The sequence below is a fragment of the Anguilla anguilla genome, chromosome 7, assembly GCF_013347855.1.
Source record: "Anguilla anguilla isolate fAngAng1 chromosome 7, fAngAng1.pri, whole genome shotgun sequence".
Classification (NCBI taxonomy): Eukaryota; Metazoa; Chordata; class Actinopteri; order Anguilliformes; family Anguillidae; genus Anguilla; species Anguilla anguilla.
In genome coordinates, this window is record NC_049207.1 from 55224340 (window position 1) to 55242391 (window position 18052).

Consider the following 18052-nt stretch of genomic DNA (forward strand, 5'->3'; position numbering starts at 1 on the left):
TCATCCTTGAACAATTACGTTCCGCTATTTCAAAATTGGCTTGACCAGCATAAACTGCTACTCTAAATTTAAATGAATTAATAAATGAATGAATCTTTCTGTTTATTCGGATAGGCAAACTGAGGGAAATAAGAGAGTAGAGAATAAAGAAAGAGATAAAATGTAAACGTTAAAATATTTGCAATCATTTGTAAAACCATGCATTTCATACTGTATAAACCGTGCATTACTGGTGAAATTTATCCATTCGTTTATTGAGCCTACTTTTACTCTAAAATTGAACATAAATGTAAGTAACGCATGCAACTACACGGGAATGCGTAAATTCGGAATTGGTGTTTAGAGGAACATCAAACATTTCTTGTAGCTGTCAGTGTAATGTTGGGGTGAGCCACAGTGGAATGCACCTGGCGGCCCCGCGTGCTATAATTCAAGCGGGAACACTTCCTACTCCACGACGGCACGACCTGCTATGCGGGCAAGAAAGCCGCGCTTCAATTTCTAACGACCAAAACTGGCGATTGAGCACAGTGCGCGGAATCGCGAAGCGTTAATCTTAATTATTGCGCGTGGCCATTGGGGAACGCACACTCGAAAATCGAACAGCAACCGGATATTAACAGAAGCCGTGGGTATCGTTTATTTACCAAGCAGATGGAAGCGCATCCGAATTCTCTTTAAATTGCAAAATAACTTCTGTGGATGGAAGGGAGAAAAAAACTGCACGACTCTTTAACACCGGTAGAGAGCACTCCGTTCCTCATATATTGGATTTTTTCCCAGAGGCGGCGAGCTGTTTCCTCAGCACCTCGGAAACATAGTAAATTGTCTGTCTCAAGGACACCAGCAAATCTCCGGTCTTGGTTGTGACAAAAACCATTGGAGCTCACTTTCTTCTCTGCCTCAAGACGACATTTGAAGCATAAAGACTCATTTTGTGAGCCCATTTTTGGATTTTAAGACGACCTGAAGTGCATCTACAGTACAATACATACTGACATGGAATTATGGATAAAGTTGATGCTGTTGTGCAGTTGCTGTATCGGATCAAGTGCGGACTTTGACGGCGGGTAAGGTAGATCAGTTCTGCGTAATGGTCAATTACCAACGCAAAGCGTAGAAAGTGAAACGGCTTACAGTTCGAATATTGTTAAGGAGTTTATTAACTATATGGTTGTCTTAATAGCAAATAGGCTGTTACTAAATGTATACTTTGGTTCCTGAAATTAACAGAACGCTTAGACAACTGTTTCGGAGCAAATTAATTTTTAAACTGTGACTTATGGATTCTTATAACTGCCTTAGAACAAAGCCATGCTTTCCACAAGCATGATGCACAATTATCACAGCCACGATAGTTAAAGAAGCTTTTGTTGCTCCTGGTTGTAGGCTATATCAAATGTGCCATACAGGCTCATTATAAATACTCCCTACGGAAAAACAAATGAATGTACGCGTCCACCCAGTTGATATGGTCAGGAAAATACAAAAGGCATCTTTAAAAAATGGGTGCATGTTTTTCCACTGCTGAAACCTGTGTGTCAGTCTTTGCATAGCCAGGTAGCTCAAACGCAAACACCAACGGGTGAAACAAGTGTAGCCTAACCGATGTGCAAGCCGAGCAGTGGAGCGAGCCAGCATATTGCGAGGGTGTCGGTCAGCGTTAGCGCTTACCAAATTATTTGTCGCCATAAGTGGCAATTTTAAGACTCCACAATGCAAACTCTAATACAACATTTTCGTGCAGTGTGGAAATGCGTTATTACAGCCGCTGCGTTATGTGCCTCATTCAGAATTGCGCTTCTCGGTGAGCGAAAGCCGGTGAATGTTAGACGCCTTGAGCAGCGGAGATCTAGGTTGAGAGAGTTTTTGACATACAGTATGCCCAATATAGCTCAGGTTTTACGCGGATATAGCCGGGCTACGTCCTAATCCGGCAGAAAACTTTTACTTCTCAACCAAATGCTGAATGCTCACTGGTTTGTGTGATGTATTAAAAAAAACAACCGGAATAGTATATTAAATGCTTTTTCAAGTAGCCTTTTAAAATAATAATAATAATAAGAATAATAATAATAATAATAATAATAATAAAATAATAATAATAAAATAATAATAATAATAATAATAGCTTTTTCCCCGGTACAACCTATGCGATCTGATTCCATAAGTATCGTTGTTGACAAACTGAGCAGGCAGGCAAAGCCATGGATAGCACTTGCAAGTTTCACGGTCGACGCTTAATTAGTTTCGTGTTGACTGGAGGCGGGGGCAGGCGTTGTTGTGAATTTATCTCCGTCTTAGAGCGAGACATACTTTCCATTTTAGAGAAAGTGTCCGCAGATTAATCATGATAGATCCTCATACTTGCACCGAGCCCATAGATTAATCTCATATACAACTGCAGTACGGCAACGGTAGGCTACTCGCATTTAAAAATATTCTGTCAAAAAATGAGTTACTGCCTATCCTATGTCAGCTGTTCACTGTGGAGTATCAGCTCGTCGTGCGGAGTGGGAGCAATCCCATCCGCAAAAATCAATCAATAAATAAATAAAGTCACTGTACATAATTATGGTATTTATTTTTAGTAAATGCATCCTTGCTGTAGGTATATGTTGTCACCTTTCAGGCATGTTTCCATATCCCATTGGTGCTAACTGTCCACTGCAGTGCAGCCTTTAGTGGATGTCAGGTGAACTTGTAAACCACTGTGAACCTTTTTACTGAGGTGTCCATCCCCAGCTGGAGGGGTGGCCATTATAGGGGAACTTGAGGTTAAACAGTTTAGCTGCCCCCTGCCTTGGAGATGGAACTGTTTGCGCCCCTGGAAAGGTATCTAAGATCAGGAACACATTTTCGTATGAGAGTGACTTATGTGGGACCCATATTTAAGATGCCGTGGACAGGATTCAAGGCACCAAAAATCCTGTTTGGCAATGGTCTGTTGTGGTCGAATAGTATAGGCTATATTTTTTATTCTGTGGGTTTGTAGAAAAAATGTGTTTACTGTAGATTAAGCCATTTTGTGAGTGTCAGGGGGTATCACTGCTGCATCACAGTTTCCATCAAAACTCTATTTTGTGGCATTTAGTTCTTTCAGCATGAAAAATATATTAAATCGAATATCATATTGAAAATATTATCAGCTGCAAATCGCTCAAGAATGCTCTTCCAGTGAATCTCTAACCTGCAAACTGTTGATATTAAAGTTATGTACAGCCTTATTAAAGGTGACAAAAATATTTCATATCTTTCATAGTGTGCATTTGACAACTGCATTTTCATGCTGATCTTTGCATCTTGTAGTGTCAAACAAGGATTTCTTTGGAGCTCAATTTTTTTATGAAGAGCCTCATGTAATTGCTTTTTATTCAATTTCACAGGTAATTTTGACTGCAGAGTATTTTCCTCAATTCTGATGTTCATGTCCACATAAATGTACAAATTCAGCATTGTTTTGTATGCTTTTTGATGCATATAACAAGGTCCACCTATACTCCTGAGAATACATGAAATCAAATACAGCCTGTGTGTGATAAACTCGAATTTCAGGGCCAAAACCCCTATTTTAAAAAAAAATTTCCATCCACATGCCTCTGAAGTTTGATCGATGAGAACATTGGCCAGAATCATAACCTTCCTCTGTGAAATTTATGTCATGGTAGCTGTCACTGACAATGTGCAGGCTTGGAGCTGTTGGCGGTCAGACCAATTTCTGGTGCTGCTTCGTGAGGATGTTGAGGTGGGGTGGGGTGGGGTGGGGGCAAGCGTGTGACTGAATTGGGCTGCTGCCCATTTCATCACAGTGCACTGTAAAGATGAACTATATCCTCAGTGTTCCCTGCAGACCCGAAGCAAAAATGATTTAAAAAAAAAAAACATATACAACGAAAAGTCAAGGTACACATACAGAACTGCATGGAATCTAAAGGCATTCTTGAGACCCGGTGTTATCGGGAGTAAAAATCCGACAGCTGGTCGTGTTCGTCCTGCTCCTAAACTTTGTTTATTTGAAGAAAAAAAAAAAAAAAAAACGAATGAAGAAACGCGACACGCCCGTATAAAGGCATGATGCGGCTAACTGAGGGGCCGCTGCGCGGAGGCTAGGCTTTGATTGGGCGAAGCGGCGTGTTGTGACGGGTCCTGCAGTCGGAGCGAACGGAGCGGCCGCTTGTCACCGCGCAATCCCACAATCCCGCGGTGCGCGTCTTATTTGGCATTCGTCGCAATTTTCGCCGCCCAAGCTGGCGCCTTTTCAGAGGTGACGGTCCGCTCCGCTGGAGCGCGACGAGTCCCCCGCCCGTCCCTTACGAGGCGCGCTCGAGGGTTCGTTTGCGTCCCTCGCCGGCGGCGCGGCCCGATCCCGCGACAGGCCCGCCGCGAACACGCCTCGGGCGAGCGAGGCTCCGCCGGCCTCCTGAATCACACGGGCTCTCTCGTTCTCTCTAACACTGGGCGCAAATCTGCTTCCTTTAAGGGGAAGGGGGCGGGTTGTGTGTGTGTGTGTGTGTGTGTGTGTGAGTGAGTGTGTGAGTGTATGAGTGTAGGTGTGTGTGTGTATGTGTGTGTGTGTGTGTGTGTCTGTGTGTGTGTGTGAGTGAGTGAGTGAGTGTATGTGCGTATATGTGTATGCGTGTGTGTGTGTGTGCATGCGTGTGTGTGTGTGTGCATGTTTGTGTGTGTGTGAATAATTGCTGCTGATCTTTACACTAGCGTTTGCATTGTCAGTCACTCTAGATGAGGGCATCTGCTAGATGCCAGTAAAGATATTAACTATTGGAAAACTGTGCTTATTAAGAGTTTAATGATCCTTGTTAATGGCACTTTCCAAATGCCATATGCTGTATATTTCGCAAGATCATATTCTCGGTGTCATTTGCATAAATGTATCCATTATTTATGAAGTGAGGGCCAATGTGCGGACTGGTTCAGGGACTCTGGGGACTGCCGGGGCGGGGGTGGGGCGTCCTGCAGGTGAAGCTGTAGGTGAGCACAGGCCGGCTGACTGCTCTCCTGAGCCTCAGACTCTGACCACTGCTGGGCTCTGCTTAGAACAGCTCTGTGCCTTGTCAAACTGTCACTTCCAGGGAATGGGACTATTTATTTATTTATTTATTTAGAATGGCTGTTGGGCAACACATAAAATGAGATGGATAATACAAAATGCCCAGGAAGCTACATTTCCCTGTTTATTTTAAGGACACAGGGGCCATTTTGGTTTTAAATTGTAACACTTGGATTGTTTTGGTAAAGTTTCATAGTATGTTTTCCAGTGTTTGATCCAGATAGCTTGTGTAATCATAATATTTTAAAATATTTATTTATTTTTCTGAAACATAACCTTACATGGGTTTGAAGATTATTACAGGAGCTTAAGTATAAGCATTATTACCATAATTACAGTAGAAGCTTTTTATCATAACTTAATCCTTAGCCTTTAAATATCTTAGTCTTTTGCTCTTGCAAAAATAAGTTTTTGGGTTTGTTTTTTTTTTAAACAACCACTACCCGTAAGAGGCTGACTGATTGTAATTTGATAAGCTGTGTCTTGTCTAAGATTGATTAGGAGAAGATATTGATATGTATTGTCTAAGATTGGTTAAGAGAAGATATTGATGTGTATTGTCTAAGATTAGGAGATATTGATGTGTATCTGTGTATATGTATTGCTATATCTTTCATTTATTTTTTCAAGGCTTTCAATTCTTCACACCATTCAAAATGGCGCATGGCTAATCTTTCATTCCACTGCAGTACTGTATATGCCGAGCTTTACGAGAACTCCAGCGTCACAGGTCCTGTCGGTGTTGTTTCCCTGTCCTATCTAATCTGTTAAATAAAGTTTTACTGTTCAGTTCTTTCTGACCTCCGGGGACCGTAACTCATCTGCTGAGGTGAACAGTCTGCGTTCCCGCCTGTACGCGTTACCCGCATAAACACAGACATGAAATATTAATGCGGCAGTGTTTATTTAAATCCTCTGCGCTTTATTTGAAGGGTGGCTCTTTTAAAATAAAAATCAAGGTTTTGAGTCCTTGGAAATGTCCTGAAAGGGAATCTTGAAGACTATGACTGAGCGCTCTTGTGGATTCTCTCTTTTTTTTTTATCTCATTGAGTTTGATGTCATTTCTCATGATGGATCGTTCTGAATTTGCCAGTGCTGGTGGCCTTGCCATATTCATCCTGGTCACATTTAATGTGACGGTTCTTTGAACAGAAAAAAAAAAAAAAAACCACGGGTCGTGTCGTGAACAAAGTGTAATTGACCAGTGAATCATTTTGGGCTGACAAAGTGAATCCGGAATAATATGGGATGTTAAAGAAAGAAAAAAAAAATCCTCTTTTTTTAAGTGGGTGAAAACTGACTCTACATAAAATCATTGTTTTCTGTACTTTTAGTTTTAGTTTGTTTTCTGGTTTAGCTGTGAGCTGACGGAGGTCTCCCCTAACAGGTGGCCCAGACAGACGGGCTCCTCCAACGGACTGTGCCGCTACGGAACCAGAATCGACTGCTGCTGGGGCTGGACCCGGCGGTCCTGGGGAAGCTGCGAGCGTGAGTACTGTCCCCGGGGGGGGGCCACAGGGTCCACTGTGGGGGGGGGGGGGGGGGGTCCGCTGTGGGGGGGGGGGGGGGGGGGGGGTCCGCTGTGGGGGGGGCCAAGGGGGGTCCATGTCGGACCTCCTACACCTTACCGTCGCTATAAAAACGTCCTCACATAACGGAAACACTCAGACCAGGGGCACGAGTCTGAGTGTCTGATGATGAGTCTCAAACGCTGAGACTTATCATCTACTTTTCATACCGGCACAGCCACCACGCTCACACACTCAGAGTCTCGCCCAATGAAGACTGTGGGATTGAGGTGGGGGGGTGGTGGGGGGGGACACTTATAAAACGACTGATTCACAGCGAGCAGCAGAGAGCGATGAATAAGTAAGTAATGGTATTCTGGCACTCTGCGAGCGTTCACTGGGCATTCGGGGCGCCCGGCTGTCAGCTGATTTGCGAAGCATAACTGCGTTCTGACAGCAGAAAATCCCCCAGGGGCTTCCGAATGTGTCATTACTCATCATTACACCGAGCGGTGCAACCGCGCTGCACTGTAACTGCTACTGGGAATGATAGTTTTGATGGATCACAAATGCCTTTGCTTAAAAATTCCTTTTCTTTTTTTTTTTTTGCATTCGGAAGCAAAACATAATCACAGTGGCATATAAGATACTAGCAGGGCAGAACTTTGCGAATGATTCAACAATTTTAAAGTTCACATGTCCTTGTTGTACAGCATGTATTCTTTGAACATACTTGTACAAGAATGACTGTAATTGCGTTTTCATATTTATCCAGCAACTTGAAAAGCTTTTATTTAAATGGAGGGTTTCGTTGTTAAAAGGGGGAGAGAACATTGGGGGCCTTAGTTCTGATGAGTGATTTCTGAGGATGTGACTCACATGCAAAGGAGTCTGGAAAACATACAGTAATATGTATAATATATGTATATGAATATGCAAGATGCATACATGGCTGCTGCACATGCACATTTTCTTGTGGAACGTGTGATTAATCTGAGTTTATGCGTACAGTACATTTAAAATGACAATGGCCCTCATTAACAAAACTTTTCTTAAATTATTCTTACTTTTGTTCTTAAAAATGTTCCTGAGAACAAACAATGCGGAATTCATGACACATGTGCAGACCTTTGTTTTTGTGCGTATCCCAGGTGTATGAGATGATGAATTTCTGACTGTTTGTAAATTTTATGCGCAAATCCTGTTCATGTGACTAGCATAAGGAACAAATACAGATAAGAAAAAAATGATGAATGCCGAATTGTTCTTGGAAATGTTCCTACGCACAGTTTCCGATCAAATGTGATCGTACGCACGTTTCGTGAATGAGGCCCAATGCACGTCGCGTCATTCATCTTGGGCCTTCAGCTAATAACGCTGCCACTTCACCCGTGTTATTGACCGTCGCAGTTCTGTCCTCTATTCCTCTTTCATGTTCAATATCCTTTTAAATATGCTCTTCCCGACATTGTGCTTTTGTGCTGACTGGAAGATTAAACAAAAAAAAAAAAACAAAAAAAAAAAAAGTGCTTTAGCCTGCCAGTCTCATCAAAAGGGCTTAATGCTCTTAGAGAGATGTGTGAGGCGGTACTGGCCCCACTTTGGGGTGCCTGGCCAATGAGCCAATCCTGTCACTGAGGTCCCAGCGGAACGACAGGCTCATTAGCATGTATACGCACAGGACACAGTGACCAGGGCGGCCATTTTCCCTCTCATCGCCTGGACCGAGCCTCGTCTGTCTGAGTGCCGTCAGCTTCTGGCCGGCCGACCCAGGTCTCTCAGGCTGCCTTTCATCATTGCGTAGGCGGGGGGAGTGGGGGTGCAGGGGCCGGGGGGGGGGGGGGGGGGGTTTATTATAATTATATCCCAGCATGACTCTGTTTTTGAAAGATGGAACCGGCGAGGAGCTGGGTGCGTGGCATGGGAATTAGCCACAGCGCGATAGGGTTGCGTGCCAAAGCCACATTTACACTGATGGACTTCCTGGCAGAGGAAACCGCGCTGCATTTTTGGCACGGCATGGCGGTTTTCCCGCTCGGCTGCTGCGATTGGAGAGCGTTACGTCCAATCGCACGCCCACGTGTCATAATTGAATTTGTCAATCTCTCCAGGGTTCGGGGAGGGGGGGGGGGGGGGGGGGGCGAGACTGTGTTATTTACACAGAACATATTTTATTTCCAATTTATCAATAGGAGTTCGTGTTGCAACTACATATATGCTATTATTATTCCTTTAAAAATTAAAAATTAAAATAAAAACAGCACATTTGATGCTCTACGCTGTATTCCATTTTACTCCCTCTGAAAAAGGCTCATAAATGCACCCTCACAAAATGGGCCCTTGCATTACTAAACAGGCTGGGCCCTACTACCCGAGAGGACGGGAGCCAGACACAGGCACAACCGTAATTTGGCCATTTGTATGCAAAACAAATGTAGATGAATTGCCATATTAAACACGTGATTCTATTTTTGCATGAGTTGCCTAATTATTTAATAGATTTTTCTTTCTTCGAAGAGATATCAGGTTATTACCCCTGCAAATGTGTGTGTTTTTCATGCATGCTGTTTCATGTATTGGATGAGGAATATTATAAAGACTGTGTGTGTGCTTATACGTTTATTTTTGCATGACTGTTTCTGTGAGTCTTAGTGTCTGTTTAACTTCATGGATGCATGTCTCTTGATCAAATAATGACAGCCTGATTTCATGTTTGTCTCAATTTTTTTCAAATGCCTGGCATGTTTTTTTCTTTTCTTTTTCACATCTGTGCTGCAGCATCCTTCATCATAAGGCACAGAGTAGTCGGGATAAGGTGCCGGCCCCAAGGTTAGCTCAACACATTGCTCCGCGCTGCGCTGTTTTATAAAGTTGTCCTTCGGCGGCAAAACCGCACTTCTGTCAGAAATCACTCTTGGATAATAATTACTGTGCGAGTCTTGACTAAATTGAATGTGGTTCCTTGCCTTTGAAATGCCTGAGTTCTCTCAGGTCCCTTTCAGCGATGGTTCAAGCCTCTGCCTTCGCATACATCCAGGAGATAATAGGTCAAGGCTGCACCAATCAGCATGCTCGGTGTCACGTGACGCGGGCATGCAAAACAGTTTCAGCGACTTAGCATTCAGCGAGGAGCACGACGTGAAGACGCACAGCGAGAGTGAAAATTAATATGTCATCGCTGAATGCCATTATTCAGGTTTTTAAATACAGGACGAAGCTGCTTCCCGGCTGAGTCCGGATATGGTAATTTGCTTCAAAACGAGAACTATGATGTTTTGAGGAAGATGGAGGCTAAGTGATGCTACGAAGAAGCTACAGCTCTATGAGCAAACTAGCATTATTGAAGGCATTCCTTCCATGTGCTGTGGAAGTTTCTAGAACACAAAGCCTGTGATAAAGAAACACTTTCTCTTAGATTGCCAAAATCATATCTCCTGTGTTTGCTGTGAATATTGGGAGATGCATTTCCTCGTATTCATATATATATATATATATATATACATATATAAAGGCTAACATCTGATATTTTATTAGAATGAGTTTTATTAGAACTACAAGTCATAAAGGCTAGATACAGAAAAAAATAAGTGTGAAGTACCAGTTCTTAAAGTACATAGGATTGCAATTTTTTTGTGTGTCAAGGTTGTGCATCATATAGCCCTCTAAATTCACACAGCAATGTCACAAAATCGAATCCTGCAATTCTTCAAGGAAAGATAGCCTCATTGAATACTCACGCTGAATAATAATATTCTGTACACGTACATATCAAGGGTAAGAACATTAGATTGGTATGCGGTACAATTCTGGGGGTTTTAACCTGGCCGAATCTACCAGGAATATCTGGACACTTAAAGTGCATGATACTTGCTTTATTTACAAAGCTGCCTCAGAAGGATATTTCTCGCAGTCAATTAATTGCTGAAACTGTGTGTCACAACATATTTAATGAATCTTTTAACGGCAATTATAATACTTGGCTGCAAGCCTGTGATGTGTAGAACTGCAATACTCGTCTTGAGTAGTAGTTAAACACAGTTAAAGGAAAAAAGCGGGCACAATGTTGTAAAGCATTGACAGAATAGCCCTGAAAATTAGGTGATGTTTTCCTTGAGGAGATATGCAGACCCCTGGCTCATTGATGGTTCTATCTGGGTAGAGGCGTTGTTATCTCCCTAAAGGCCAAACTTGCCACAAAATATTTTGCCAAACAAGGAACAGTAGGGGACTCTGTAGCAGCTTTTAAGCTTTTAGTTTTTACACATTCTTGCCTCCTAAATGCAGACAATAAATGATGAACAGATACATGCTCTAAACCAGCTCACACGTTCATTTTCTATTGTCCTGGGCATATTTTATTTGACAAAAAGAGGCTGTTTTGAGTAGATATGGATGCTGGACTAGCCATTTTATTCGTGTTATCGATCACGGTCCATTAAATTGTTTAACTCGTCGTCCTGTTGTTTTTTTATGTCCTGACAGCTGTCTGCCAGTATGGCTGTAAGCACGGAGAGTGCATTGGACCGGACAAATGCAAGTGCTACCCAGGATTCACCGGGAAGACCTGCAATCAAGGTAGGCCCGAGACCCGAGTGTGTGTGTGTGTGTGTGTGTGCGGGAAGACATGCAATCAGGGGAGGCCCAAGAGCCAAGTGAGTGTGTGTGCGTGTGTGTGTGTGCGGGAAGACGTGCAATCAGGGTAGGCCCAAGACCCGAGTCTGTGTGTGTGTGTGTGCAGGAAGACCTGCAGTCAAGGTAGGCCTGAGATCTGTGTGTGTGTGTGCCGGAGAAAGGGTTTTGTGGGAGAGCAACTTGTGTTTACACGACCAACAATTTAGGATGAACGTCTCTTCGTTTAGGGTCCGTGGGGCACCCCAACTCTGCTCTTTGTACAAACATGGTGGTGCAGAGCGATGCTACAGAGAGATAACATAGCATCACATAATATAATGACAAGAACAGGCCATTCAGCCCAACAGTGCTGTCAGCCATTTTCCTGACTAAATTAGTGCTCTGATTGCCTACAGACTAGATGGTATCTAACAACGTATCAAGCCTAGTCTTGAAAGTCCCCAGAGTTTCTGCCTCTACTACATGACCTGGCAGGCTATTCCACACATTGACTGCTCTCTCTGCATGGAAAAAAAAAAATCTGAGTTGCTTCATAAATAATTAATTTCACTTTGAGCGTCTCTTTACCTTTACCCCCCCCCCCCCCCCCCCCCCCCCCCCCCTTGTGGATTTAAGAACGAGGAGACGGACCAGCACGGACATAGTAGCTTGAGCGTTTAAAAAGGCAGTTGAATCATTATTAACCTTGTGCGTGTGGGAACACTTCATTAGTCCTGAAGCGCGGCTTGCGCACAGATATAATTCTGGAGCAAAGGAAGTAACGGGGGGGGGGGCTGAATTTCAGATTGATACACAGCGAGGAGTTCCGGCTGGAACTCGAGCTTCGCTTTCGTTTGCTGTTATATATGCAAATTCATGGCACCAACTTGTACTTACAAAAACACTGATTGATAGGCATGATTATAGAAATTTTGGCTCTGAATTATGGATGAGTTTCAGGCACAATAGTTATGATACTGATAAATAGCAATTTGTCCAGTGTGGATGTGTCTCAAAAAAGAAATATCCTACTTTAGTTGATTCCGTCTGTCTGGTCTCATTGTCCAACTTCATTACAAAAGCAGGAATTTATCTGTTTACGGGAAGTGAAGAAACGAGAGCGGCTTTTATTCTGAAAGGGAAATTCAGTCGGGATTTAAATATTATTTTCATTCTGGATTGTGTAATTTCCATATTGCACAGAAACTGACTAAACAGATCAGTGTATCAGTAGTATGGCAGTTTCTTTAAAGGTAACATCTAAAGCAGGGACCTGAAATAAAGTCAAGAAAATACATTTAAATGAACTGTGATCGGAGTGTGGTGATACGACCATACAGCTGTGAGAAGCAGACACATTTAATTTGGCCTATTAAATATCCCCTTCAATGGATTCGGGTGCTTGAAACACTAATCCCTGCCGTTAAACAGAAATCGGATACCCTGTAATTAAAAATGAGAAATTCTTTCAGCAATATTTATATGAGCTATCTGTCTTTGGTTACCCTGTTGTGGTATTGCCTGGATAGATGCAACCTTTCTAATAGCGTTATTGAGGTTAACAGAGCCTATGTACTGTAATGATTATTTATTGCATTACATTTCCAGAGGACATATGTCAGGGAAAAAAACATGGCGGAGACTGTCAAGAGAGTATTGTACATGAATACTGTATGTTGAGACATCCCTTGTCACAGAACACAAAGGCTGTGGCAGGACACTACTTCTTTCCTCTGACCGAAAACTAATTTGGGACTAACGTGTCTTTCTACCACATCCAGTAACAGCCATTTGAGTGGCATGCGCAATGCCTTCCAAAAATGAAAGCATCTTACTTCTCACACGCACGTTTTAACTAGCAGCAGTGTTCCTCCTGCTAATGTGTCTATATTGAAAGACTGATGGCACTCAAGAAGAATATACATACCTCCTCCATATGTTTATATGCTTATGGATATGGTTGCCTGGGCTAATAGAGAAATTGAGACTCCATTTTTAGTTTGCGATATTAAAGCATTAATTACTCTTTGCTCTGTTTTATTGCTCTGGGGAAATCACATGTCCTCCAAAGCAGCTATCCCAAGAGTCCTGTTGAATTCCCTCATTTAAACCAAAATAAAATTAGCACACAGCGCGCATGGAGTGAGCTGAACTTTAATCAAGTTCCAACACAGAATACTGAGTCAGATTACATGTGCAGTGATACTGCAGTGATTTTAAACAATGTGATATGAGGTCCAGCCAGACTTTACTGTAACCCTTTAAGGTGTAAGATCACAAAAACGTGATAAGAATGTTCTTAACTGAACATTCTAATGCTATCTAACAGTTCCAGAACACTGACTTTGAATTTTGAAAAAAAGACAAGAAAAAAAAAACATTCCAAAAAACCTACTCTTCAAATAGGTTAAATAGCTCCGTGTTATAGAGCAAGTGGGCTCTGTTCCTTAGAACAAATAAACTCATTAAGAAGCTAATCCAGTCAGGGAGGTGTGGGATGAGACTTCATTATTCTCTGCCTCATCAGGCTGTTTTAATTAGACGATTCTTTCTGCGTGTGATCCAGCTGATTATCGCCCTGCTCCCTGAATGAACAGGCAGCCAAACGGTTTGTTTTTTTTCCATTTATTTTTATTGTTATTAAATGCCTGATAAGGAATGCCATTATTTTGTTTTTTCCTCATGAGAAACAGAGCAAGGATCTAAACCGGTGTGTTGGCAGAGCCACAGAGCCGTTTCTCCACATCCCTGATCATTAGCTCTGAAAGTGTTCTCCCCTGACCCCAGGCTATTATCCCGTTAGCGTCTTCATTAGCCTCTCGGCTCACATCACATTAGCTAGAGCCTGCGGTCTTACTCAACAGGACCCGGCCCCTGAACTTTACATTGCCATTCGTATCCATTTCTAGCCACCTACGTGCTGTAGCGTCATTTTTGGTTTCGGGGATGGTATCTATTTTTGTGCCTGTCCATTCATCCATCATCTATACCCGCTTATCCTGGGCAGGGTCGCGGGGGGGTGGGGGCGGGGGGGCTGGAGCCTATCCCATCGTGCGTTGGGCAAGAGGACAGGCCACCAATCACAGGGCACACACACTATTCACTCACACACCTATGGGAAATTCAGAATCTCCAGTTGCCCTACCTGTATGATTTGGACTGTGGAAGGAAACAGGAGAAAGGCCTGTTCATTTGGAAACCGAATGTCATTTTTCCATTGTCTTCACCATGATTGGCCCTAAAATGGCCAGTGTACATATAATTGTGTAATTCGAACAAGAAAGAAAAACTTTTTTTTTTTTTTTTTTTTTTTAAATCTCTGAACTCTTTCAATGAAGCTAGACTTTGCTCAAGGTTCATGTCTGTCTTTCAGAGTAATCACAACGCAGGGGGCAGAGGTTAGCATAGCTGTCTGGAGGAGCTGCAGGCGTCTGTAGTTGGAACGGTAACACACGATAGCACGTTAGCCTTGTAAGACATTTTTCATCCTGTCTTCCTGTCTGTTGATAACCGTGAAAAATATATCTGCAGAATTTGGACCCTAATGAGCCTGCGTTCTTGCCCTGCTGGAGTTTAAAAAGCAGTAAGCTGAAGGTATTATCTTGAACTGAAGGTGAAAATTTCACAGATCCTTTTGTTTTGATCAAGAGAATCATCTGGGAGGCAGCGATGAGGACCTAATACTGCTCAAATCCGCTCACATCACAATCCCAACGCACCATGAAAGTGCTGTGTCCTCGATGTTGCAGCATCTGCATTAAACATTTGCTAAAGCCGACTTGACTCGTACCTTTTTCAGAGTACACTCTCAAAAAGGATGTGTTAATATCCAACACACTTTTTTGTTGCTGCTTTTTGTGTTACCTTCACCACATTTTGCGTCAAAGTTACTACCTTTGTGTTACAGATATACAATTTATGTCACAAAGGGAGACTTTCTTAGCACATACTGTGATGCGGAGATGTGTTTTAAAAAAGTGACACATTATGTGTTGTTTTTAACACATCTGTTTTGAGAGTCTAGCAAATGCATAACATCACAATTTCATCAATTTTGGATGATGAATCTGGGGACACGGAAGAGACCAAAGCCGTCCCTGTCGTGACGCTAGCCACACGGTGTGAAACGAATGGCCATTTTGATGGCTCTGGTTTACTTCTCTTCAGCGATGGCAGTGACTCAGGCTCTCTTCCCGCGCGCTCTCCTGCAGCTTGATGGGACTGCACACACTCTGGGATTCTGTTGCAGGGTAATGTCCGTTCCAGCTATTCATTCCTTTCTTCTCCCATGTGATTTATTTTCCTCTGACCCCAAGAGAAGATGAACAGGGGTGTATGCCCCCCCCCCCCCCCCAGTATAGGGATGGTCACCACCCAGCACCCCCCCCCCCCCAATCTTTTTTCCTGTGGACCACCAGCAAAAGGGGTTTCTCCAGAGGGTGAGATATTTATGACCTCAAGCCCCCTGCCCGGCCCCCCCGTTTCTACTTGGCTCAGTCTGTGACTGAATAGACCCCCCCCCCCCCCTCCCCCCCTCCATCACGAAGCAGATCTGTAGCCGGACTGGAAGGCCAAGCCTGAGCACGATGCTACCGATGCTACGGACATTTCTTCGTTCGTCCAGACAGCCCGCTTTCCCTCTCTCCCTCTCCTTTACTTTCTGTCCTGCGTTTCTTTTCTTATATCCCCTTTCCTTCTGAAGGCCATTAAATACCCTGCTGCACTCACCTTTACTGCTCGCTCTGTTCCTCTGTTACTCCTTTTAATAAGGCTCAGGAGGTACACGTCGTTCTTTCTGTCCTTTAATTGACTATCGACTATTTCTCTTTACAGGACTGTGTTGTTAAATGTTTAGGCGCAACACGCTGTGCAATGCGAGGATTTCTCTTCTGCTACATCGGAACTTTATTTGTTTTAAAATTATTTTTTATGTATTGTACTTCGAGTGTGTCTCTGCCGACAATGCATTGTCTGCGTTTTGTTTAATTGGACTGAACACGTTTCACTTGTAACACCGGAGATGGGCCTCGCCCTCGGGGCATAGGAACTGATTTTAAAGATATGAAATTTTGTACAACACGATTTATGATAACATGGGATGCCTCAACTAAAACGCTCAGTGGAACATTAGATAGTGTCAAACGGACATGCGAAGACGGAACGGGTTAAGCTGGAACAAGTCTAATTTGCCTTGACAAAACCGTAATGTACAGTATGCATGATGAATCTGTCCGGCACCTTTATTTATTTGTTTATTTATAAATTTATTTTCTGAATTCCATTTATAGCTATGGTATTGCATGTGACACATTGCTGAATAAGAAGCAGTAAACCATATTGAATGATGATTCATATGTCTGCCGGTAACCTAAGCTTCAGACCTTGTGATAGCACAAGGATACTTCAGCTAATGTGCTATATTGAAAAGTATAAAGGTTGATGACACTCGAGAGCAAAAAAAAAAAAGAATCTGAATGAACCTTAAGTTTGCCTGTGAAAACACGGGGTCCGCTTAGAAGTCAGTCATTCTTCGACGGAACACTTTGATTTCCACACGAGCACAGCCGTCTCTCCCTCTCCTGCCTGTTTGCGGTGCGTTCAGGTGGGTCAACACAGAAGCGATCGGCTTGCAGACAGAAGCGCCGCTCTCTGTGCGAGCACCAGCCGCTGCGGCGGGCTGTCGGTCTCCTCACGACCTTTCCGAGATGACCTTAGCGTCTGGAATGAAGCAGAGGCAGACATCCTATATCCCATCAAACGTGGCAAACCGAGGAAGGCGCGCGTGAGCGCATCACCTCCACAGCGCGTCTCCGGCGCCCCCGGGCTCAACCCCCCGGGCTGGAAGAACGCAACTCGAGGGTTCATGGCGTGTAAATAAAATATGATTGGCTGAACTGGCTGGCCGGTCTTCGAATGAGCAAGTGTAATGTAAAGAACGCGGAGCGCAGGATTGCATGTAAAATATGCCCCGTGCCTGTGTTCTGTTGGAATACTGCAGCTATTCTATGAAGGAGAACATCCACCATTACTGTTGCCATGTGAAGGGAAGAGCTTTGTTCAAATAATTATTGTGCATGAACCTGCTGAACCTGGAGTGGACATTATACAGGACGTCTTTCATTTATAATGACAGGGAAGCATAGCAAACGATGATACTTTGACAGGTTTCAGAATATTTGCTTTGGATATGGACAGAAAGTTCTGAACCCAGAAAACGAGCATTTCATCGCGTTATCGCCAGTCATTGCTGAGAATCCAGAGTCGATACATCCCCCTATTTAAGATATTAAACATCTGTGGAAAACATCTCGCGGCATACCGGACATTTTTCCGGAGCTAAGATGCGGGGGCGTGGTCCGAGCCTTGGCCAGGGGTGTACTCGAAGCTGGGTCTATTTTCATAGCGGTGTGGCTACCTTGTAGAAACACGAGTTGCCTGGCCTAGAAAACCCGACTGTTTAGCTTGTACAGTACAGCAGATATGATATACTTAGACTGTGTCACCGCTCCTGACCTCACTCTTAGCTGTGATCCTGTGTCTGTACGGTGCTCCTAATAGCCCTGCGGTCCTCATATTCCAAATAGGGCCTCACGCACATGTGACAGAAATCTTAGATGTTATTTCTCTGATGCCTGAACTATTCGTGACCTCTGGAATCTGGAATTTGCACAATCTTGGTTAGCAGCATGGACCGGGTCAGACCTTTCTAACAGGTTATTCGGTTCTACATTAAAATATTCTCTGTTAACATTTAATAATTAATTTTGTGCTACCTTGGTGGCAGGACACTTCAGTACATGATAATTTTTGCAGTAAATAACCTTCCCTTCCTGGTGTAGTAGTACAGCTTGAGTACGCTCATGT

General features: G+C 43.3%; 1 protein-coding gene across 1 annotated transcript in view; it reads left to right on the plus strand.

Moving 5' to 3' along the window:
• Positions 1 to 487: 487 nt before the first annotated feature.
• LOC118231061 (nephronectin-like) overlaps positions 488 to 18052 on the plus strand; it is a 30890-nt gene continuing 13325 nt past the window's right edge. Inside the window, exons 1-3 of the mRNA XM_035424502.1 lie at positions 488 to 1070; positions 6457 to 6557; positions 11060 to 11152. Of these exons, the coding sequence (XP_035280393.1) occupies positions 1000 to 1070; positions 6457 to 6557; positions 11060 to 11152 (265 nt within the window). The 5' untranslated portion in view covers positions 488 to 999. The remainder of the gene's footprint in view (positions 1071 to 6456; positions 6558 to 11059; positions 11153 to 18052) is intronic.